The sequence below is a fragment of the Macrobrachium nipponense genome, chromosome 27 (assembly GCF_015104395.2).
Source record: "Macrobrachium nipponense isolate FS-2020 chromosome 27, ASM1510439v2, whole genome shotgun sequence".
In the NCBI taxonomy this organism is placed as follows: Eukaryota; Metazoa; Arthropoda; class Malacostraca; order Decapoda; family Palaemonidae; genus Macrobrachium; species Macrobrachium nipponense.
In genome coordinates this window covers 15,974,995-16,000,117 of record NC_087216.1, presented here as the reverse complement: position 1 = coordinate 16,000,117, position 25,123 = coordinate 15,974,995, and the positions used below count along the sequence as shown (strand labels likewise).

Here is a 25,123-nt window from a genome sequence, read left to right as displayed (position 1 = left end):
TTCATTCATATAGGTAATATTATGTCTATATTTCAACTGAAAGTACATTAGTAATAAAATGTGACTTCATCATTTACTTCCACTTCAATCACCTTATGCTAATTTTGATGCCTCTATTCTCTACTGCAACAATCAACTTAATCTTTCTGTGATGTATCCCTCTGAAACTGCACTGAACACTTATTTATCTGCACATGGTAGTACCTCTGTTGCACTCTCATGGCTTCCTCCATTACTATGGTAATAAGTGTTAAGAATGATTACCTTCAACGTAGCACTTACCGGCCTTAAACTACTCTACATCTTGTGATATAATAAAAGTATCATCAGCCCCCTTCATTAATGGATGCACCAATTTCTTTTACATGTGGCATTCCAACAATCCTTCGTTTCACTGTCCTACCTCCAAGCAAAAAGCAGAGATAAATTTTAATTGGTGGTAAAGAGATCACTCATAAATTCCTTAAACTACAATCTCATCATAAGTCCCAGTCTGCAACTATTTGTGCACTTTGGCAGCTTTAGCCCCTGTGTAATGTATACCTATTTTTATGCTTTAATAAACTATGTTACATATTAGTTTTAGACTGGTTCATGTGTCCGTATACCAGATATGCAATACAATTTTGCTTTGATAATGCTACTTTTTGTCTCCTTGCAATTCAATACAAGTTCTGTAATAAAACAGCAAATACTTTCCATCATTGTGAAAATGCAATAAGCCGATGACTTACCGCTTCTGGATTTCTGCTCGAGATTTCATTAACTCCTCTTTTTTCTTCCTAATTTCTTCCTCGCGCTCCCTTTTCTTCTGCATTTCCAACTGCTTCTTAGCCTCTAAATCTTCCTGTGTTGGCTTAGGTGCTTGGATTTTGATGAAACTTGTGACTCCAGTGACAATGTTACCAATATTTTTAGTTCTGTTAGCTTCAATAGGAGTGTTCATTTTCTACAATAAGACAGAAGACATGTCAACACAACCAACAATAGACATTTGAATTTTACTACCAAAATGCTAAACTTTCTTTCTCTCATTGCATTTCTTGAAAAAAAAAAGTAAATAAAAATAAACAAACAATAAAATATAAATAACAAAAGGTATGTGCTTATTTTCATTCAACTTGATCCTTCATGAAAAATGATATTGTTATGATACAATAAAGTTTGTTCATACTTACCTGGCAGATATATATATAGCTGTATTCTCTGAAGTCCAACAGAATTTCTAAAAACTTACGACACACGTAGTGGGAGTAGGGTGGTTAGTACCCATTCCCGCCGCTGGGAGGCGGGTATCAGGAACCATTCCCATTTTCTATCAGATTTCTATCTCCACTGTCTCCTGAGGGGAGGAGGGTGGGCACTTAAAATATATATATCTGCCAGGTAAGTATGAACAAACTTTATTGTATCTTAATATCATTTTGTTCATGAAACTTACCTGTCAGATATATATATAGCTGAATCCCACCTTTGGCGGTGGGAGAGACAGAAAAGGATTTTAGGAAACATATACATGTAGATGATTGACATCTTGGTTCCTTACCTGTTAGCATAGCTGACTTCGTTATTACTGTCACCCAAGCCTGCATCTACTTCACTAGAGTTACCAACAAGGTAGTGACCTGTGTAGTTGGTGCGCTCTAGATGATCTGTCAACGGGGACGTGACCACAATGTGACTAGACCATGACCATACTTCCGAGGGCAACGAGGCAAAACCACCACCTAAGTTAGCCTACCAAAATACTCCCACATAAAAAGGCTAATAGAAGGGAAGTCCGCATTCGGCGGCCGACCCTACAACCATAAACATTCCAAGGATTAAAAAACTCACCTACCCTTTTCTATGGGAAAGGATGAGTGCTACCTCCTGCCCCCAAAATAGTGTCTGCGGCGACGTATGGCCCAAGCGAGTAACAGTTTTCGTATGTCGTTCTCACCTCCCGTAGGTAGTGCGAGGCGAACACAGAGTTACTCCTCCAAAACGTGGCACTCAAAATGTCTTTGAGGGCCATATTTTTCTGGAAGGCTATCGAGGTCGAAATAGCCCTCACTTCGTGAGCGTTTACTCTCAACAGTCCAAAATCACTGTCCTTGCAAGAAGAGTGCGCCTCCTTTATGGTGTTCCTTAAAAAGAATGCCAGCGCATTCTTGGACATGGGCATATCTGGTCTCTTGACCGAACACCATAAGTTCTCTGCAGAACCTCTACAATTCCTTGTTCTCCGAAGGTATTCTCTTAGAGCCCTGACAGGACACAGGACTCTTTCTGGCTCTTGACCAATAATCTCCGCAATGCCCTTGATCTCGAACGTCTTAGGCCAAGGGTTGGAGGGGTTCTCATTCTTAGCCAGAAACGTCATTCCCAAAGAGCAGACCGCATTATGCCCTTTGAAGCCGACGTGCTTACTAATAGCTTGTATCTCGCTAACTCTCTTCACCGTCGCCAGAGCAGTTAGGAATAGTTTTCTTCGTCAAGTCTCGCAAAGACGCAGTGTGAAGAGGTTCAAAGCGACTTGACATTAAAAACTTTAGGACCACGTCTAAGTTCCAAGAAGGCAACTTAGGAAGAGGCACCTTGGTGGTCTCAAAAGATCTCAATAGATCATGGAGATCTTTGTTATTGGCTAGGTCTAGACCTCTATGACGAAAAACCACAGATAAAACACTTCTGTAGCCCTTAATGGTCGACACTGCAAGCTTCAAATCTCGTCTGAGATAAAGTAGGAAGTCGGCGATCTGGCTCACAGAGGTCGTGGTAGAGGAAACTCCTTTCTTCTTACACCAGCTCCTAAAAGCTGCCCACTTCGATTGGTAAACCGTGATTGAAGATGGTCTCCTCGCGGTGGCGATAGCTTTAGCCACAGGTTTCGAAAAACCTCTCGCTCTGGCCAACTTCTGGATAGTCTGAACGCCAGTCAGAACTCAGAGCGGAGAGGTTTTTTGTGGTACCTCTCGAAGTGTGGGGGCTGTTTTGAGTAGATCTCTCCTTAAAGGAAGAGATCTTGGAAAATCTACCAGGAATGACATCACCTCTGTGAACCAGTCCGCTGCGGGCCAAAAGGGGGCGATTAACGTTAACCTCGTCCCTTCCGAAGCTGCAAACTTTCTCATCACTTCCCCCAGGATCTTGAAGGAAATGCGTAGAGATCTAGACCCGTCCAATCCCATAAAAGGGCGTCTACTGCTACTGCTCCTGGATCGAGAACCGGGGAGCAGTAAAGAGGAAGTCTCGCCGTTCTTGAAGTTGCGAAAATGTCCACCAAAGGACATCCCCAAAGACCCCACAGCTCCTGGCATACGTCCTGATTGAGGGTCCACTCTGTCGGCAGCAACTGTCCTTGTCGACTGAGGAGATCCGCACGGACGTTCTCGACTCCGGCAATGAACCTTGCCAAGATCGTGATTTCTCTCGCCTTCGCCCAAAGCAGAATCTGTTTCTTCAAGTATGCCAGGGCTGTGGTGTTGTCCGAGTTGACTTGGAATACGCGACGGGAGACTTTGTCCTGAAAGAACCGGAGCGCTAACTGAACGGCTGCCAGCTCTTTGAAGTTGATATGCCAGGCTACTTGTTCCCCTCTCCAGGTGCCTGACACTTCCTCCCCCCCTAGTGTTGCTCCCCACCCCGTGGATGATGCGTCGGAGAACAACACTAGGTCGGGGTTCCGAAGCTTGAGGGACATGCCCTCCGACAGCTTCAACGGATCGAGCCACCATCTTAGATGGTTCTTTACCTCTTCTGAGATGGTTAATATCATTTCGAGGTTGTCCTTGTCTGTCCAGCTGTCCGACAGGAAGAACTGAAGAGGTCGGAGGTGTAGCCTCCCCAGGGAAACAAACTTCTCCAGCGAGGAAATGGTCCCCAGCAGACTCATCCATTCCCTCACCGAGCATCAATCCTTCCCTAGAAAGGCTGACACTTTTTCTATGCCTTGTTGCTGACGTTCCTGGGACGGAAAAGCCCGAAAAGACACTGAATCCATCTGAATCCCCAGATACACGATGGACTGTGTTGGGGTCAGATGTGACTTTTCGAAGTTCACCAGCAGTCCCAGGGACGCAGCTAAAGACAGAGTCGTTTGCAGGTCCTTCAGGCACCGGGTCTGCGAAGAGGCTCGTATGAGCCAGTCGTCCAGATAGAGCGAGATTCTGATGTTGGAAAGATGGAGCCACCTCGCCACATTCTTCATTAAGATGGTGAACACAAATGGGGCCGTACTCAGTCGGAAACAAAGAGCCCTGAAACTGAAAGACCTTTCCTTTCAGACAAACCGAAGTACTTCATAGATTGGGGATGTTATCGGGACGTGAAAGTAGGCGCCCTGAAGGTCGAGTGATACCATCCAATCTCCAGGTCTTAAGGCCCCCAGAACTGACTGAGGTGTCTCCTCTTGAACCTCTGCTTCTCTATAAAGAGGTTCAGACGACTTATGTCCAAGACCGGCCGCCACCCTCCCGACTGTTTCAGAACTAGAAACAATCTGTTGTAAAATCCTGGCGTTGCCAGGTCTAAGACCTGTTCCACTGCTCGCTTCTCGAGCATCTGCTCGAGCAGGTCGAAAAGTATCTTCCGCTTTTCTCGAGGATACGACGGGGACAAGTCCCTGGGAGTGGAAGTCAGCGGGGGCAGCTTTACGAAAGGGATTTTGTACCCCTTCTCTATGATGTTGAGAGACCAGGTGTCCGCCTCTCTTTATCTCCAGGCTTCTCCAAACAACTGCAGCCTGGCTCCTACCGGTGACTGAAGGAAGGATCTCTCACTTCTTGCCCCACTAGACTTAGCCGGGGCTCTACCTCTAGGAAGACTTCTTCCTCGGGGTGAAGATCTAGCTGAAGTTCCTCCACGAAAGGGCTTCTGCTTTCTACTAGATTGGGCTCCTGAAGACGTGGAAGGGCCAGTAGGACGTCGCGACGACTGAGCCAAAAGGTCTTGAGTGGCTTTCTCTTGAAGGCTTACTCCAGATCCTTCACCATAGCCTGGGGGAAGAGATGGCTCGAAAAAGGCGCATACAAAAGCTCTGCCCTCTGTGCGGGAGACAGACTTAGCTGCAAAATTGCAATAAAGCGATCTCTTCTTTATCTCTTCTTTAAAACGCCTGCTGAAAAATGAGAGGCCAACTCCTCCGAGCCATCCCTGACGGCCTTGTCCATGCATGACAATACACTGGACAGCTCCCCGAGGCTAATCGATCTGGCGTACGAGACTGGTTGTCTAACACTCCCAGACACCAGTCTAAGAAGTTGAGACTTCCAAAAGGACTGAAAGGCCCTTCAAAAAGATGATCCAGTTCAGAAGTAGTCCACGAAACCTTCGCTGAAGCTAAGAGAGATCTCCTAGAGGCATCCACAACACTGGCGAAATCTCCTTGCGCTGAAGTAGGAACTTTCAGTCCCAACTCTTCACCAGTTTCGTACCACATCCCTGCCTTACCGCTAAGCCTAGACGGAGGCAGGGCGAAAGTGGTCCTTCCCTGTGCTTTCCTAGATTCCATCCAGGTGTTAACCTTACGGAAAGCCCTCTTGGTCGATAGCGAAGTCTTCATTTTAACAAAACCAGGTGTTTTGCTTGCTTTCGACGAGAAAAAACTGCGAGGAGGAGAAGGCGGAGCAGAAGGAAGGAAGGGTATCCCGAACGAATCAAGGAGAAGCCGAGCTAAGACTTGGTAATCCGAAGAAGCAGACGTCGAAGGTTGTTCTCCGTCAACCTCTTCAGAAGAGCAGCTTAACTTCCCCTTCTTTCCTTACCCGAAGTGAAACCCCTAAGGAAGAGGCAAAAGACCCTTCGCTCCGAGTCTCATATCTGAGCGATGTCGAGAAGAAGTGGGGAGCGGACCCGAACCAGAATCCTTCACAGTCACAGGGTAACCAAAGCTTGAGGTGAACATGATGTTGCACGAAGTCGTGAAGCGTCAGCAAGAGACTCGGGAAAAGCGTCCGAGTGAGAGCGAACTTCCACGTTCGCGTCCAAAGCGCTTTTACAAACTCCTCTAAAAGCGTCCGGCGGAGTGTCCATCCTAGCGTCGAGCGAAGCGTCCTTACGAACGTCCCGCGAAGATACAGGATCTGCATTCTGACGAGCGTCACGTTGATCGTCGACACGAGCAGGTCGACGAGGAGCAAAAAAGGAAGGCGCTCTTTCCTTACTACGAGGATCCACACGTACTGAAGTCCGTCCAACAGGCACAACTTCGTCGTCCGCAAAAGCGTCGAGATTGGAATGCCGATCGTCCTCTCACCAAGAAGAGAGGGGAGCGCGATGAGACCTCTCTCTCTCCAAGGGAGCAAGAGTCAATTGACGTCTACCGCCACCTCTAGACAAACACTGGGGAGAAGAACGAAGTCTAGAGGGCGAAACAACCGGAGACGGGGAAGAACGAGGAGAAGGCGGAGGAGACTGTCTGGTCCTTTTGACCGGCAGTCTGTCGTCCTTCCTGCGACGAGGAACCGTCTCCCGCTAAGCATCCGGTGACGTTGCATAGCGAGTATAACTTCAGTCTGAGAAGTCTCCTTGCGAGGAGAAGAGCTGTGCCGTGAGAAGGCAAGGGGCGAAGGGGGACGCCTTCTTCCTTCTCACAGGAAAAGCCCTGGCTCTAGAGCGACTGGGGCGTCGAAGGCGTCATCGTCAGATGACATCCTAGTCTTCTTCTGGGGCGGAAAAGCTATGCTTACGAAGAAGAACACCGCCAATCAGACAAAAGCATGACGTGAAGCGTCTTGATCTTGAAAGGTCCTCTTCAGAGGCCGCGAATCCGGACGAGATTCCCACCCTGCGCGGGGAGGACGCGTCGGAGGACAAAAAATGACAATTTGTCCAAAATTGCATTTTTCCTAACTATACAAACCTGAGGTCCGTTTTTACAATAGGAAGGTACTAAAAAAAAAAAAAAAAAAAAAAAAAAAAAAAAAAAAAAAAAAAAAAAAAAAAAAAAAAAAAAAAAAAAAACTGGCAGCTGGATAGGTCGTAAGCTTTCGAACAGGGGTTCGGTAGTTAACTGCTTGTCCGACAGGCGCGCGCGCGCGACTGGGAGGTAAACAAATCACTTTTGCTTTTGGTCCAAGCAAAAACTGCAGAGTGAGGGGTGGCATGAGGTGGGGCTATGTGTAAAAGGACCTCAGGTTTGTATAGTTAGGAAAAATGCAATTTTGGACAAATTGTCATTTGTTCCGACACGGCATACAAACCTTCGGTCCTTTTACAATAGGAAGACTCACTTCTTTGGTGGGTGGAATCTGAGCTTTTGTGAACAGACTGGTGTTCGCCAACCTTGGAAGCCTCCCTGGGTCGTAAGAGCGAGGGATGGATCCAAGCCTCTGTCCGATGATCGGGGTGTGCACCGCAGGATCAATGGTCAGACCTCTGGACCGAGTACTAAGAGAGAGGCAAGCGTATCTCTTCGTACCAGCAATGTAAGAACTTGTTCCTGTACAGGAGCAAAGATAAAGTCATGGTTTTGACTCTTGTAGGCATCCACTTCCCCCCCTTGTAGAAGGAAGTGGTGGATATTCTGCTCCTATCCCTAGTGAAAGGGATAGGATGGGGCTCTGTCATATAGCTCACCGGCATCTCGTCCTTATCCAGCAGGGTGATGACCGTATCCCTCTACCCACAGGTAGAGGGGTAGAAAAAGATAGAAAGAGAAGCCAGTCACTTTCTCATTCACTATCTATTCATACAGTCACACCAGGACTCGATGCTGTTCAGCCTGCTAGGGTCTGGGTTAGCTAGACGACGTGTTGAGCAGCCACCACGGGTCCTAAGGAAACCGATCCAAGGACCTATGGGCAATATCCAAGAGGTATAAGGAAGGTGCCGGTGGTCTGGTTGTACCAGACCCCTGCCTTCCATACCTGCGCCACGGAGAAGTTCTTACGAAACGCCAACGAGGGGCCAATACTTCTGACTTCGTGAGCTCTCGGACGGGACGTACGGATGTCGTCACTACCATCAGCCTCATACGCCCTCCTGAAGACCTCACGCAGCCAGGACGAAAGAGTGTTCTTGATACTTCTTTCTTGGTGACCCCGTTGCTAACGAAGAGGCGTCGACACTCAGGCCCGAGGTGTCGAGTTCTCTTCCCATAGCGCCGTAGCGTACTCCCAGGACAAAGCAGCATCTAATCCACATCATTATCTGCATGAAGTTCCCGTACTCTCTTCGCCGATGCCAGGTCCAGCAAGAAGAGGGTCTTGTGAGTTCCCTGGGTTGGCAAGACCTTTGGAGGCTGCTCTTAAGCAAGGAGATCTCGAACGAGTTCGAGATGTCCAATCCCGTCAGTTTCAGGACGAGCGTCAAGGCGGCTCTGTATCCTTTGACTGTGGGAACTTAGAGGAGCTTCCTCGGCGAAGAAAAACGAGGAAAACCGCTACCTGCTGAAGAGTGGCTCTGAGAGGAGATAGGCCCCGTCTACGACACCAACCACAGAAGACGGCCGACTTCCCCTGGTACACAGCTGCAGAGGACTGACGGACGTTTCCAGCCATCTCTGTTGCTGTGCTACGAAAAAAGCTTCTCGTTCGCAAGAGATGGTGGATAACAGCCAGCCCGTGAAGACGATAGGGACTGACTGCTCGGTGGTACCGCTCGACGTGTGGCTGGGCGAGAAGGTTGTGCCAAGGGGGAATCTCTCTCGGTTCTCCTGCGAGAAGAGCCAGCAGGTCCGGATACCAAATGGCCTGTGGCCATTTGGGAGCCACCAGGATCATCCTGAGATTCGGGGTGACCAGCGCTCGACTGATCACCTTGCGAATCAGGCTGAACGGGGAAAGGCATAGGCGAAGAGGTTGTCCCACAGGTGTTGAAGAGCGTCCTCTGCAGCTGCCCATGGATCCGGCACGGCCGAGAAGAACACCTGGAGCTTCCTGTTGTGCCGGATGGCGCACAGATCCTCGACTGGTCGCCGCCACAGGTCGAAGAGCCTTTCCGCCACGTCCTGGTGTAGAGACCATTCGGTCCCTATCACCTGATCCCGACGGCCCCGAGCGTGTTCTGCTACTACATTCCTTCCCTGGAATGTAGCGTGCCGACAGCTCTATTGAGTGCGCCTCGGCCCACTCGTGCACCTGCCGAGTCAACTGATACAACGGGAGAGACACTAGGCCCCCCCTGTTTGTTGACGTAAGCCACCACCGTGGTGTTGACGTACATCAACACCACTGAGTGTCCCATCAAGCAAGCGGCCTGGAACTCTTGGATAGCGAGGAACGCTGCCTTGAGTTTCAGTACATTGATGTGAAGGTGCTTGTCGTTCTCGTACCACACTCCTGAAGTCCGCAACTCTTCCAGTTGGTGTGCGCCCCATCCCTCGGTCGATGCGTCTGAGAGCAGCTGCATTGTCCGGGGGGAGAGTGCGTAGAGGCACTCCTCTAAGGGGTTCCTGTCGTCCAGTCACCCGGCTAGGTCCTGCCTCACCTCCTGTGTCCGTGACAATGGAAAGCTTGGGGGATCCGTCGCCTGTGACCAACTCTCCTTCAGTCTACCCTGAAGAGACCGCAGGTGAAGACGCCCGTTAGGGACTGCCTTCCCGAGTGACGACAGGTGTCCGATCACGACTTGCCACGCTGAGACTACCTGTTCCTGCCGAGACAGGAACTGGTTGGCTGCCTCCGCTGAATCTGCTGATCCGCGAGTCTGCGGGAAAGACTCGCCCTGCTACCGTGTCGATCAGCATACCCAGGTACTTCATCCTCTGCTTGTGCTCGAGATCGGACTTTTCGAAGTTCAGAACGATCCCCAGATCGCGACAGAACTCGAGCAGTCGATCCCTGTCCTGTAGCAACTGCGAGCGGTAGCTCGCCAGGACTAACCAATCGTCGAGATACCCCATCAGACGTATCCGTGCGAATGGGCCCAAGCAGACACCAGGGTGAACACTCGCGTGAACACCTGTGGGGCGGTTGAGAGACCGAAGCAACGTGGCCTGAGCTGGTACACCGTCCCGTCGAGGATGAAGCGGAGGTACTTTCTGGAGGACTGATGAATGGGTATTTTGTAAATACGCATCCTTCAAGTCCACTGAAAGCATTTGTTAATCGTCCTCCTGTAATCGTTCTCCCTGATAGAGTCGAGCACTGCGCGTGCCGTCTCCATCGTGAACCGGGTATGGCGAACCAACCGGTTCAGGGGAGAGAGATCTATCACCGGGCGCGCCAGGCCTCTCGTAAACTTCTCCACCAGGAAAGAGTCGGCTGTAAAAGCCCGGTGACGATCCGTGCCGATTCCTACAGCTCTCTTGCTCAGCATGGTCTTGATCTCCTGTCCCAATGCTACGTCCTTCGATGCCCCTGGAACGTACGCCTGCTGTTGGACCTCGTAGCCGTAAGGAGAGAGGGAATGGGGGAGGAATTGGATACTCGCTCGCCTTCCCAGTGGAACTAGCAGTTGGAGAAGAGTAAGAGCAGCCATCGCCTTGCGGCGATGGCCTCTCAGAGTCTGGGAAAACGTATCGTCAGGAGAAAACGTTTTCCCGAGGAGGGTTACGAACTCTCACTGTAGGTAAGGGTCTGCCGCCACTGTGAACGTCGTCTGGGTGGGGCTGATCGACACCTGACAGGAGAGAGCCGATACCGCTCCGACTCATTCCAGTCCTCGTCGAGGTCGAAACCTCAGGAGAACCGAAGGGGTATTTAAATACGGTGTCCGAAGACACGTAGAAACGCCTCTGTCGCAGTAGAGGAGGTGAAGTAGCTTGTTCGACCGTCCAGAACAACTGAGAGAGCTTCTTGTCCGGAGACGAGAGACTACCCGGTTCAACACAGTCGGCAAGCTCCGATCGCGGCAGACCACCGTCGATTTGGGTTCCCTCTCGGGCCAAAAACGACTCGAGCCGAGACGTGTCTCTGCTGGTGGGAGCGGCGATCCTTCCCGAGGTCATTGTGCTGACGAATCAGCGCCGTAACCTCGGCAAAGTTCCTCTGGATCTCGGAAGTCACAGCATCTTGCAGAGTGGGACCGTTAAGCCCTTCGAACAAGAGCATATTCCGAGAACCTTCCTCCTAAGAAGGGGGAACAGCGACAGCCCTCTCGGTCTTCCCCATCCACTTGCGCATACGCCTCCGGCCGGTCCAAGAACCGTGCCTGGCACGTAGGGCGCTGTGGTGGGATCATGAGGGGCGCACGCCCCTCACGATCACTCCTCAATACCTCGCTCCTCCCGGTGTAACCCGAGGAGGTTGAAGGTACGGGAGAGGCAGACCTGACGCTCCCTCTTTGCTCGCTGGCAGAACCAGCAGGCTTTGAGGGCTGCAGGCGATCGTCAACCCGCGGTGGCGATCGAGCTGCAGGCCTGGTCGAACCGTCTCGCTCGTGGAGAACGGCTGGACTGAGGCACAGCGCTGCCCCGATCTCGAGTGTCAGAAGAGCTGGTGCTGGTTGCCGTACCGGTCGCTTTCTGTGAGAGCGACGGTCAGGCGACCTGCAGGCTCCACTGTCACAGTGAGACGGTGCTTGTCCTCACGGCACGTCACGTCGCTGGTTCCAGCCGTGGCTGGCACCGGCGAACGGGAGGACCTCTTCCCAGCCTCAGCCCGTGGTCGGTCGTGGACCGTCACGTCCCCGGGTAGCCAGCTGTTCACCGCGCGCGTGCGAGCTGGTCTGGTGAGAGTCGCTATGGGAGCGGGCTGTCAACCAGTCTTCAGCCCCCCAGTGACCGGATGAAACCTGACGCTGAGCGGACTCAGAGGTCTGGTTCCTGGCTGCACGGTCCGCTGGTAGGCGACCGTACACTCGGTACCTCCCGCGAACGAGAGGCCGAGACGGACCCTGATGCAGTGGCAGAACCACTGACACCAGGCGAGGAAGTACCGGTGTTAGCCGGTACCCCTCTGGTCCCCGTAGTCTTCTTCCTTGCGGAAGAAGAGACGGGCCCCGCTCCCGAAGGAGCAGGAGGACCAGCGGAAGGAACCCTCCCGTCCCACCGAGGTGAGACGGGTCCCGAGAAGCTCCCGAGGGAGACTTCTTAGGAGGGAGGAGGCAACCTTCTTCTTCCTCGCTGTGAAGCCTTAGAAGTCGAAGGGGAAGAGGCGGCAGCCGACGACGATGAAGAAGATGAAGACGACGACGACGACACCTTCCTCGTCTTCTTCGTCAGCTTCCTCAGGACAGACGTAAGATCTGCTATCCAGGGCGGAGCCGGGGCTGCTGTAGCCGAAGCCACGGGCCCGGACGCACCTGTACAGACAGACCAAAGTCTGGGGTAGTACCACCACGAACAGGGACGACATCAGCAGGTATGGGCATCTCAGGAACAGCGGACGCCAGGGCAGCATGGTGGGGGGGGCCAGCACAGCATGGGACAGGCATGGTAGGGGACGGCAGCAGCCAGCAACATCCTGGTACCGGCGGCAGGTCCATGGGGCGCGCTCTAGGGCAGCGGAAGAGTGGTCGCTGCACGCGCGGCAAACCACGAGCGGCGGCGGCACGCCCACCCCCCTCTCGGTACGGCGAACGGCACTTCACAGCGGCTGTAGGCAAGACTGTTACCACGTGAGGCGAGTACACCAGGTGAGGAGGGACGTCGTCACTCGGTTGCGTGGTCACCACTCCATGGGTGACCGCAGTAGGCCCAGACAAGAACCGCAGCCCCTGGACACTAGCACGCCCTGCAAATGGAAGGACGCCCATACCTCACCAAGGTCCACCCTCGTGGCAGTATCACCTGCGGAAATAACAGAAGTAGCGATTAGTGGGGGGGAAGTCCCCTCGCGCGGGGGGGTGAGCCCTCTAACGAACGTGGAAGACCCCTAAATAAACAATGTACCTCGGGCACCGAGCGCCCTTCCCCGCGCTGCGACGGATCGGGCGAGGAGAAGAACGCCGATAACCTCCCCCCCAGGGGAAGAGCCATCTGTGGGAACTGAGCGGGGGGGGGGGTTCTCGTTCCCCACCCCCGCACAGTACCCATGTACCCAACAACAATATCAGAGCCCGAGAGCAATCGTGCCATCGGCCCGAATGCAAGGGCATAAGGATCAATTCCCTGACTGAGCGGAACTTGAACCAAATAAATATTGATGCAATCAATAATAAGTAATAAAATGAAAATGCATCTTGCAAAACGATTCACTTCACAATGAATAAGGGCTCGGATCGAGCGCATTTGCGCCCTCGGTACCGAGCGCAAGGGTGAAAGGATTCATTCCTTACCTTATGGATCAAGGTTTCTGGAAACCTTGATCCATAATGAATTGATGCAATCAACAAATATGAAACTGAAAAGACTACTGCGCTTGCGATTCACTTCATACAATAAAAATGGGGAAGGATCAATTCCCGGGAATAGCGGAAACATTGATCCCAGTAAACAATGCAATCTCAATAAAAATGAAAATGAAAAAGAACTGCACTTGCGATTTCACTTCATTCAAAATAAAAAGGGGGAAGGATCAATTTCCGGGTAAGCTCGGAAACTGAACCAAAATGAGTATTGCTACAATCAAAATAATATATGAAAATGAAGAAGAATACTGTACTTGCGATTCCATTTCCATACTGAATAAGTTTCCGTGCCGAGCGCATTCGTTCGGCAACGGGCATACAGGTCAAAAAAATATAAATGAAAAGAGCACTTACTTACGATTTTCATCTACACATTTCCAACCCAATCTACGCTCGGAGCGAGCGCTCCCGCCCTCGGCACCGAGCATACACAATACGAGGATCATTTCTGGGAAAATGAATTCCCGCACTTACGCCCCTCAGTCCCTGCACTCGGGTAATCGGAGGGCGTGGTGACACCAAGATCCTTTAATTCACAATTGAATTCAATGAAATGATTGTACTTACAATTCAGTTTCACTAGATAATTAGAAAAGAAAAACACAATCATGCGAAAGCAAACGACGATGAAGCGGGCAGAGAGCGATGATACACGTCCACACGCCAGCAGGCCGAAAGCAAAAGTGATTTGTTTACCTCCCAGTCGCGCAGCGCGCGCCTGTCGGACAAGCAGTTAACTACCGAACCCCTTGTTCGAAAGCTTACGACCTATCCAGCTGCCGCTAGTACCTTCCTATTGTAAAGGACCGAAGGTGTTTGTATGCCGTGTCGGAACAAACAATCCTTTAGGAGGCGTGCTCGAGCACGCTCCTTAGCAGCCTGGAAGCGTCTACAGGAGCTGCTGAAGGACGTCAGATCAGTGGGGGATCCCCGTAACCACCTCCTTCGGCCTTCGACATGCCTTCTCCCTGAGTCCTGGGAGTCTGGCAGAGGTCCCAGCCTAGAGGCGCTATAGGGCCGATCTGACGCCCCCTCCACTTCACTAGGGGCACTATCACTGCACTTAGCACTTTGCCTATTTTCAAGGGCAAGCACTTTGGATTCGAGCGTTTTCAACGAATCCAAAATAAGCGAAAGGGCATTACCCTCCGCAGACACCTCTTGAGGGCCCGAAGGCAACACTACGGGGTTAGGAGTTATAAACTCTACAGGAGGGTTAGAAGGGGATACATTAATACCCTGTCTGCTACCCGATTTACTCCTGGAGGAAGACCTCCTGATCCTGTCACGCTCTAATTTATTAACGTAGGATTCATACGTCTTCCATTGCAAATCAGTCAAACTTTCGCATTCAGTGCAGCGAAAATCATACATACACACTTGTCCCCTACAACCTTTACATACTGTGCGAGGATCAACCAAAGCCTTTGGTAGCCTCACCTTACATTCATCCTTCATATACACCCTGGCGCTAGCCGTACTAGACCCAGACATCTTATTTAAGGAAAAAACCAAGCCAAAATCTAAACAATCCAAAGTAGCGTATGCCTAGCTATCGATCCAATATCAAAAAACCAAAAAGTCAAGAGGATACTCAAGCAATAACAGTTTTCCAAAATCCTGAGGCGGAGGTGCTGTAAACAGTTGTTTACAACACCAGCGACAGAAGAAATCTGATAGAAAATGGGAATGGTTCCTGATACCCACCTCCCAGCGGCGGGAATGGGTACTAACCACCCTACTCCCACTACGTATGTCGTAAGTTTTTAGAAATTCTGTCGGACTTCAGAGAATACAGCTATATATATATCTGAAAGGTAAGTTTCATGAACAAAATGTAAAGTAATCAGAAATGAGAGAAAGCACTTGCTGTGTAACTAAACCAAATCCCTGCCCTACCTTTTGAGTTTTTCGATACTCTGTTGAAGATGATGAGGCAGAGTTCACTAAGCCAAGCCGAATTCTTGAGTATGTCTTTGGTGTTATACGACCTGAACTTCCAAATGTAGAATTACCACTCATAACTTCCCGCCCCATTTTTGGACGTACAATCTGCAAAGATGTCTTTTCTCATTAAAAAAAAAAAACAAAAAAAAAAAGAGTTTCTATGCTTACCATGGCCTGGTCAAACCACTGACACGTCATACCCACATTTCATAAATGCCCACTGAGTTAAGATTTATTATTCTATGACTATTATCATTGAGTAGTTAACCAGAACAGCTGAACTTTAAGTACTGTGCTTAATTTGATTTTAGAGAGAAACAGAGAATAGAAGACAAGCGGTGAATATAACTGATTATGAAAAAACTGAATTCTAATCCCTCATTTTTTACTGATCTTTCCTATATCCTCAAATTTTACCAACAGAATTCTTCTTTGCTTTTCTTTCATTCTTTTACGCTTGTTCCTGACTGTATTTCATGGTGTCAGACACTATTTTTTCCCTTAAAATAAACCTCTGAAATTTACTGTGTGCCTTAGAGGTCAATAGTTGTTTTATTTTCATCAGTTCCAACCAAACCCAGACGTTATCTTTGCTGGACAGTAACCAGAATGCCCGTATATGACCTCGGAATAATGTGTATAAAATTGTTCTTAGTAAAACTGAAAAAGTATCACAAAAATAAAAATAAAAATATATATAGCCCCACGATTCATTCCCATATCAGCAGATTGCAGTGGCCAAGCCAACAGAGTACATAGTAACTAATTTATATCAATAATACTAGTATTTTTGTCTGTTTGTCCACTTTTCTGTTTGCCCTTAGATCTTAAAAAACTACTGACTCTAGAGGTCTGAAAATTGGTATGTTGATCATCCACCCTCCAATCCTCAAACTTATCATATTTGCAGCCCTCTAGCTTCAGTAGTTCTATCTAAGGTTAAAGTTAGCTGTAATCATGCGTTTTTGCAACAATATAGGCCAGGCCACAAAACAGGCTGTGATTACTGAGACCACCAAAGGTATATCTATTTTTGGTGACCTTGATTATAAAATGTACAGAAAACTTCATTTATTTTGAGGGCATTTTTTACGTTTGACTTTTTAAGTTTTCAAAATCTTACTAGTTAAAACAGGTTGTATATTCAGCTTACAATAAAATATATTTTGCATTAGGTTTTGCCCCAAACAGCTCTAAACTCCTCTCTTTGCTGTTACAATTCATGCTTTGATGTCTAGCATAATTTGGCCTTTCCCTCTTTCTTTACTCACAAGATTTCCTTTCCACTTTACTATATTTATATTTTCAAACTGTCAGTATTTCACAAGAACAAGTCTATGACACCTTACTATATCAACTTTCATGGCTTAACCCTTCCTAATACTTAGTAAAATGTCCTAAGGCAAATGCAGAGCATCTGGAAAAAATTATATCTTATATATTCTACATTATCTTCATAAAAACAATAAATTTACTCAAAACTGATTCAAATATTTAATAGCTGCATATGAGTAAGCTTGGATACACAAGTTTTTTTTTTTTTTTACCTTATCTAGTGGGCACTGAGGAGATGGAGTTTTTGCTTGAGGATTTATTCTGGCCCTCCCTTCTGGAATCTGGAGTCTGAAAATAATTCTTGATATTTACCACCAACCAAAATGCTTACTGATGAAATATATAAATGACCATTGATTTACAAAAGCCAGTTGAACCTTTGGAGCGTTATTTAAAACATTAAAATATGGAATGCAAGCTCTAAAGTGAACACTGAAAAACCTTCCCTGACATCATTTTATTGATCAAACTACCATAAATATTGATTAATTTTAAAAATTACATCTAACATGGTAATGCCATGATGTAAGCATGACTGTAACATTAGGAAATCCTAGCAATATACTACATCTTACAAGTATTATCTGGTGGCTGTGGTTCTATTTCTACATTAATATTACCTGAAATTAAGTCACTTGAACATCAAAATGCTGCACATAAAATTAATGCACGTCCTGTACCTATGAAATGTTATAACTTATCAACTCCTCTGGGAGCCACGGTGTATCTCTGGAATGTCACACAGGAACACTGTAAGTGTTCTGAATGCACCCTAGCTGCCAGAAGTTGACGGACAAGGTATAAAACAGCTAGTTCAATTATTTTTCCCTTACTGCTTTAACCACTAGTTAACCATGTATAGACGAAAATAATGCAGACAATACTGTTAGACTGATGTTTATATATAAAAGAAATACTGGTGACTAAAGTTATACTATTAGTAATTTCTGAACAAAAACTAAAAACTGTTTCTCTTGCTCCAAGGTGATGAGAGCAAAAATTATCTACTACAAAGGTTTCTCTACGTAGAAGGAAAACCAGACATATATAACACCAATTCAAAAAATTAACATATCACAATTTCTAAAATAACAGCTGCAAGGAATTATATGTAGCCAAACCAGATATAATTACCTTCTAAATTTTCTAATACCATCATAATACCCAAAAAGAAAAAAATAATTCTAAAAGACTAATATTTACTACTCCAACACCTCAAGTTGAAACCAGCCCAAGAAGAGCCTTTGTTAGGCTCAGAGGTCTGGATAAACTAATCTTTTATAATAATAAAACCTCAAGTTGAAGTGGACTTATTTCAAAATATGATATTGTTATGATACAATAAAGTTTGTTCATACTTACCTGGCAGATATATATATAGCTGTATTTTCTGAAGTCCGACAGGATTTAAAAAACTTCCGACACACGCAGTGGTCGGCCAGGTGGTTAGTACCCATTCCCGCCGCTGGGAGGCGGGTATCAGGAACCATTCCCATTTTCTATTCATAATTTTTATTTCCACTGTCCCCTGAGGGGAGGTGGGTGGGTACTTGATTATATATATCTTTCAGGTAAGTATGAACAAACTTTATTGTATCATAACAATATCATTTTGTTCATGAAACTTACCTGTCAGATATATATATAGCTGAATCCCACCGTTGGAGGTGGGAAGGGGGACAGAATAGAAGGATTTTGGGAAACAAATGCATGCAGATGATTTACATCTTGGTTCCACAATGTTAGCATAAGTGACTTCGTGATTACTGTCACCCAAGTCTGCTTCTGCTTTACTAGAGTTGCCAGCGAGGTAGAGACCTATAAAGCTGGTGCACTCCAGATGATCTGTCAACGGGGGCGTGACCACAATGTGACTAGACCATATTGACCATACCATGAGGGCTAAGAAGTAAAATAAATATATATATATATAAATACGTATATATATCACCACCTGACAAACCAAGCCAAAGTTAAGGTGTGTTAACTAAGGCTTAAGAGTTAAAAAGTCGCCGTTGTCGGCGACTCAACAACTAAATTAAGAGCTCTTCCTAACCATTTTTCTACAGGATAGGATGATTGGTACTTCTTGCCCCCAAGATTGTGTCTGCAGCCCACGTATGGCCCTAGCGAGCAGCAGATCTTCATATGCCATCTTCACATCTCGCAGGGAGTATGAAGTGAACACCGAGTTGCTTCGCTAAAACATGGTACTCAGGATGTTGCTGAGTGCCATGCTCTGTGAAATGCTTCCGAGGCCGCGCCCTCACCTCGTGAGCATTCAGATAAAAAGATTTCAAATCTTTGTGCAAACACAATGAAGGAGCATTTTTGAAAGAACTCCTTAACACTAAAGCCAGGGTGTTCTTCGATATGGGCAAGTCTGGTCTTTTTCGGAAACAACTGCAGGATTGCCCGAATGACTTCGACTTTCTTGAGTTTTATGTAGATAAAAACTTGAGAGACCCGACAGGGCACAGGACTCTCTCTGGCTCCTGCCCACTAACTTGTGCCATCCTTGCTTCCAAGCTCCTGGCCCAAGGACAAAACGGGTTTCCACTCTTAGGCCACAACGGAAGGCTTAGAGAGCAAACCGCCTTGTGTTTTCTAAAGCCAAAACTAGTGACGATGGCTTAAAATCTCACTAACCCTCTTTGTCGTATCTAGGGTGGTTAGAAGAAGGCCTTCCTGATCACATGCAAGAAAGTTAACAGTAGGAGAGGTTCGAATGCTTTGACATCAAGAACTTCAGGACTACGTCTAAGTTCCATATTGGAAGCTTCGATCTGGCAATGCACAGTCAGTCCGTCTGTACTAAAATCAGGTGACCGACCAGTTGACCAGTCAGACGAATCAAGGACAGCAAGGCTGTACCCTGAAGACCATAAGGCACTATTCTTCGCTGAAGGATGAGTGTCTGGACTGCCTGGGCGATTCAAGCTAAGCAAACCTTGGGGTATGAACGCAACCCAACGTCGTTAGCGAATCAACTCCTGAGCCACTCCTGACTCGAGCTTCTGGTGCCAGGAGAAAGGAGCGAGGAGCAAAAAGGCGATTCAGTCACGAAGGACGAATGCCTGACAGTCCAACTGGTCTCATGTTAAACGATCATCGGGGGTGTGTAAACGCAACCGACTTCGTCAACAAGAAACTCAGGGCTATATGTGTCTCCTGATCTCGCACGAGTGTCTGACTCCGAGAAAAAAAACAGGTGAGACAAAAAGTAGATGGTGAGCGAGTTTTGAGATTCCACAGAACTCAAAGATCGTGAAGGGCTTTGTTGTTTGACAGAAGCAAATCTCTGAGCCCAAAGGCCGTCAACAACATATTTGCGTATTCTTTAATAGTTGTGACTGCCAGCTTATCCCATTCTTCAGACGGAAATGGAAGACGGTAATCTTATTCCTGTCAACATCTCGATAGTCTGAACGTAGTCAGACTCAGAGCGGAGAGGTTATAGGTACCTTTCGAGTTAGAGTAGACCGACTCTCTCGGAAAAGGTCCTTGGAAAGTGAACTAGGAAGGATGTGACCATCTGTGAATCCAGGATCCTGAGGCCAACATGGGGCGATCAGCGGTCATTGTCGCTCCCTGTGACGTCATAAATCCTCTTATTTACATTCCTAAGCGATTGACAAAGGGAAAAGAGACTAAATCCATCATCCCCGTTCAATATCATAGGATGGCGTTTAATGGTACCGATCCCGGATCAAGAATAAGGGAGCAGAGAAGAAGCCTCTTCGTCCTCAACATATCGAAGAGAAGATAGAAAGGGCGTCCCTAAAGTCTCCACAACTCTCAACTTACTTCTAAAGAAAGATTCCACTCAGAAGTCAATAGTTGCTGCCGTCGATTGAGAAGATTCGTACGGACTTTTGCAATCCTGTAACGAACCTCTAGAGGATCGTTACATTCTACGCCTGTTGTTTATTAATAATAGGCTCTTTTCTCGTAAACTCGAACAGGGACGAGAGAAAAGATACTTCTTAAGATATGAGAGAGCTGTGGAATATCAGAGTTGATCTGGACCACTGGTTCCAAAAACTCGTTTAGAGGACTCGGAGGGACGACCGAATCGCTTTTACTTCTTTCAGATTAAGATCCAGGACATCTGAAACCCTATCAGATGTCCGGCACCTTCTTTCTATCACCTCAGGTGATAGACGCACTGAGAGATGTTCAGAATCATTCCTAGATCTTGAATAATATTTCAGTTTCCCGGTAGGAAAAAACTGTGGTCTGAATTGCAGTCTATTCGGGGAAACAAACTTCTTCAGGAAGCAAATGGTCCCCAGCAAGCTCATCCATTCCCTCCCCGAGTATGCTTACTTCCCTAATAAGGCTGCGCTTTGCCTAAGCAGGAGAGCATATAAAAGTGCAATGTTGCGGTAGACTCGTAGTTCTATACCGTGCTGGTAACGAGCACCAAAAGGATTAAGAGATAACTCTGTTGAACATAGTAAGGCAAAACGAATGCCAACATTTATTCAATTCACGTAAGAAATCCCCTCAATCTTAGGCTAAAGTCCGTGATTGTAGGACAGAGATACAGATAGTCAGTCAATCCCGCAGGAGAGACGTAAGTAACCGCCAGCACAGAGATACGGTTAGTCAGTCAATCCCGCAGGAGAGAGAGACGTAACCTACCCCGCATGACAGCGCACAATCTGTTACTGGCTCGGTTGGACTGGAGGACAGACACAGCAGCAGCCAGACGCTTACGAACGTCGTCTCTTAACTTTATGTCTGGGTTGCCAGCTACCCTATTCTACGATGAAATAGGTCCGTTATTTTTTGAGCAGAAAGAGACTCTCAGCTGGTATATTTAAGCGAACAGAAAACGCTAAATATATAGATGCGTTTGTGTCGTCAGAACATACCATACAATGATAAAAGATAAATCGGAAACTCCTGGAAGGCTGCAGGGAGTAACGATTAAATGTCCCTTAAAATAATAGACAATAGACCTCTCGGTTGCCATCGAAAGAGGTAACTACAGCAAGCGTATATGACTTGAACCAACCAGTAGTAAAATAACGCAAGGCAAAATATGATATTATATCACAATAAGTTTGTTCATACTTACCTGGCAGACAGACATATACAGGCGGTCCCCGGGTTACGACGGTTCCGGCTTACGACGTTCCGAGATTACGACGCTTTTTCTTAAATATTCAATGGAAATTCCGTCCTGGGTTTACGACGGCTTCGTTCTTGTTCCGATGGTTAACGACGCTGACGCTTCCGACGCTCCGAGTTAACGACGCTTTAACAAAAAAAACGCATGCTATGATAAAAATCCTTTATAGTTTAGCACAGTACATAATAAAAATATGTTTTTGGTTACATTACAACAAAATTTTGAGTTATGATGATTTTTGACACTTTTTTTTTCGTATTTTTTGAATTTTTTTAGTGACGGCGACCGCATATGCGGAACTAGTTGCGGGCGAAATGAATACACTACTTGGGGATGCGCAGTTTAAAACAGTCCAAAAGCGCAAATATAATGAAAAATCATTGCTTGTTTCCAGTACATAATTAAAAAAACTAAGTTTCTGGTTAGATTACAACACAAATTCCAAGGTTACGACGTTTTGTTATGCTTTTTAACGATACCTCATATGCAGAACTAGTTTTTGAGCGGAGGTGCATAAATTAATTAACGCTATTAAACTGTATGGTAAATTGACCGAACAACGACCTCGGACGGTCGAGGACGCCAAGCGTAACAATACGAAAGGACGCCACTTCAATCGCGTGTCTGCCTGAAGTTCAGTCGGTTGTGTGCTAAGACGTTGCTGAAATTCCTTGCCATTTTCGCAAAATTTACAATGGCTCCTAAACGCCAAAGTACTTCCTCCGATGATAGTTCATCCAAGAAGAGGAAGGTCATCACGATGGAGGTCAAATATGACGTGATAAAGCGTTCGGAGAAGGGAGAAACTAACACCGAAATAGGCCGTTCTTTAGGCTTGAGCAGGACCACGGTGGTAACCATTGTGAAGGACAAGGAACGTATTCTGAAGCATGTTAAGGATGCTGCACCGATGAAGTCAACGGTGATAAACGAGAAGAACGTAGCCAGAGCATTGTTGAAATGGAGAAATTGCTCATGATCTGGCTGGAGGACCAGAACCAGCGACGTGTTCCGGTGAGCTTAAGTGTGATCCAGGAGAAGGCTAGAGCGCTGCATGAGGCAGTAGTGAAAAGTTTGGCGAAGGCAGTGCTGGTGGTGAATTTCCGCGAGTAGAGGTTGGTTTAACCGTTTTAAGGCTCGTGCAAATTTGCATAATGTGAAGCTGCAAGGTGAAGCTGCTAGTGCTGATAGCGAAGCAGCAGAAAGTTTTCCAGGTGGTTTGGCTGAGATAATTAAGGATGGTGGTTACACGGCTGACCAAGTCTTTAATGTGGATGAGACTGGATTATTTTGGAAAAGAATGCCAAATCGAACGTACCTTTCCAAGGAGGAGAAGTCCGCACCTGCCATAAGCTGGCATAAAGGGCTGGAAAGGATTTTGCGACTGACTTTGCTGTTTGGGGGCCAATGCAAGTGGTGATTTGAAACTGAAGCCCTTGCTGGTGTATTTGGCCGAGAATCCCAGGGCTTTCAAGGGCATTTTCAAGAGTCACTCCCTGTGATTTGGAAATCAAACAAGAAGGCTTGGGTTACCTTAATGGTCTTCGAAGATTGGTTCAATGACCATTTCGTGCCAGCAGTGGAGCGGTATTTGACTTCGAAGGGTCTGCCTTTTAAGGCCCTCTTAGTCCTGGACAATGCCCCTGGTCACCCTTCAAATTTGAGCGACATGCATCCTAATGTGAAGGTGGTGTACCTCCCACCCAATACCACATCGCTGATACAGGCCAAATGGACCAGGGGAGAATAGCTCAATTTCAAGGCTTACTACCTTAGAAGGACCATACGTTTTGCTTTGAGGGCCATAGAAGCTAACAAGGAGTTGACACTGAAGCAATTCTGGAAGGGCTACAACATTGCTGATGCAGTGAAAAATATTGCAAGTGCTTGGGACGAGGTGAAGACGACCACTTTAAATGGGGCCTGGAAGAAACTGTGTCCACAGTTGTGCACAGTTTTGAAGGCTTTGACCAGGCAGAAGACGTCGAGACTGTGACGAGGAAGATCGTAGGGCTAAGCAAGAGGCTGAAACTAGATCTTGAACCTGATGATGTAACAGAGCTGCTGGCTTCCCATGGAGAGGAATTGTCTGCAGAGGACTTACTTGAACTTGAACAACAAAAATTGAGAGGAAGGCAGGAGGCGGCACCAGAGCCAAAACCCAGGTCATTAACTGTGAAAGGCTTGTCAGAGGGTTTTACTCATATGGAGGAGGAGCCTTGGCTTCTTTTGAGGCAGAAGACCCTAACGTTTCTAGGTTTGACAAAATCAAGAGAGGAATCATGGATTTGGTGACTTTCTACAAGGAGACCCTGAAGGAGAAGCAGACGAAGAGAAGTGTGCAGTCCAGGCTTGACACTTCTTCACAAGTCTCCAGTACCACCACCTCCCACTCCTAGTCCTGGTAAGGAATTCTGAACTGTTTTACTAATTTATGTGTTTACATAGTGTACATATTAAAATGTGTTAATTTTTTAATGTAACAACTAAATGTAAGAGTAAATTGTAACTTCATTAATTTTCATCATTTGTAATTTTATTGCAGAAGTGGTGACAGTTCCAGATCCCCCTGTACTACCTGTGACAGTTCCAGATCTCCCTGTACTACCTGTGACAGTTCCAGATCTCCCTGTACTACCTGTGACAGTCCAGATCCCCCTGTACCTGGACCCTCTGTATCAGCCCGCCCACCTGTACGTGTACAATCAGGTAAGCAATTTCATTTTTCTCATTTTCATGTTGGAAATTGTTTACACCCTACATACATACGTACACTAACTTACATAGTGGTACAATGTGTTTGATGTTGCATAACCTTATTATTTTTTTTTTTTCATTTCAGACCCCTTTGATAGTGACAGTGACCAGATGACCCTGAGCCTTTCCATGGTTTTGATGCCTCGCCCTATACATCAGGTAAGGAATCCTTAACAAATTTGTATAAAATGTTTTATAAATTGCTAATAGAAATTTTATTAAAAGTGTACATATGCTACAATTACATCCACCTTATAATATATTTATGTACCCTATCATTCTTTCCAGATCTAGATGTTCCCTCATCAGTTGATACGAGTATCACCTCTCCAGAGCCCAAATCAGTGATACGAGTAGTATCACCTCTCCCATTCCTTCAGGTAAAAGAATTCTTCATTTTTTATATTGAACATACGTATTACACACTACATATGTCAAACAGTAATAACATGTGCAGTAGTTACAGTATAGTAACTATCATTTTATATATTTTTTATCATTCCAGACTCCCAAGCACCTGCCCATCCCACTCCATAGCCCAGCCACCCACTCTCATGTACCATATGGCCATCCCAGAGTAAGCAAGCCAACCACTAGAATTTGGTAAGGACATTTTTTTTTATTAATGTTTTATTATTACATATGTAATAACCATGTTATGTATGTAACAATACATTAACGATAATCTATGTACTATTACATTATCATTCCAGACTGGCATGCACCTGT

General features: G+C 46.8%; 1 protein-coding gene across 1 annotated transcript in view; it reads right to left on the bottom strand.

Moving 5' to 3' along the window:
• LOC135200511 (calponin homology domain-containing protein DDB_G0272472-like) overlaps positions 1-25,123 on the bottom strand; it is a 63,793-nt gene that overhangs the window by 24,985 nt on the left and 13,685 nt on the right. The window contains 3 exon segments of the mRNA XM_064229161.1: positions 724-949; positions 15,115-15,267; positions 16,726-16,785. Coding sequence (XP_064085231.1) covers positions 724-949; positions 15,115-15,267; positions 16,726-16,785 — 439 coding nt within the window.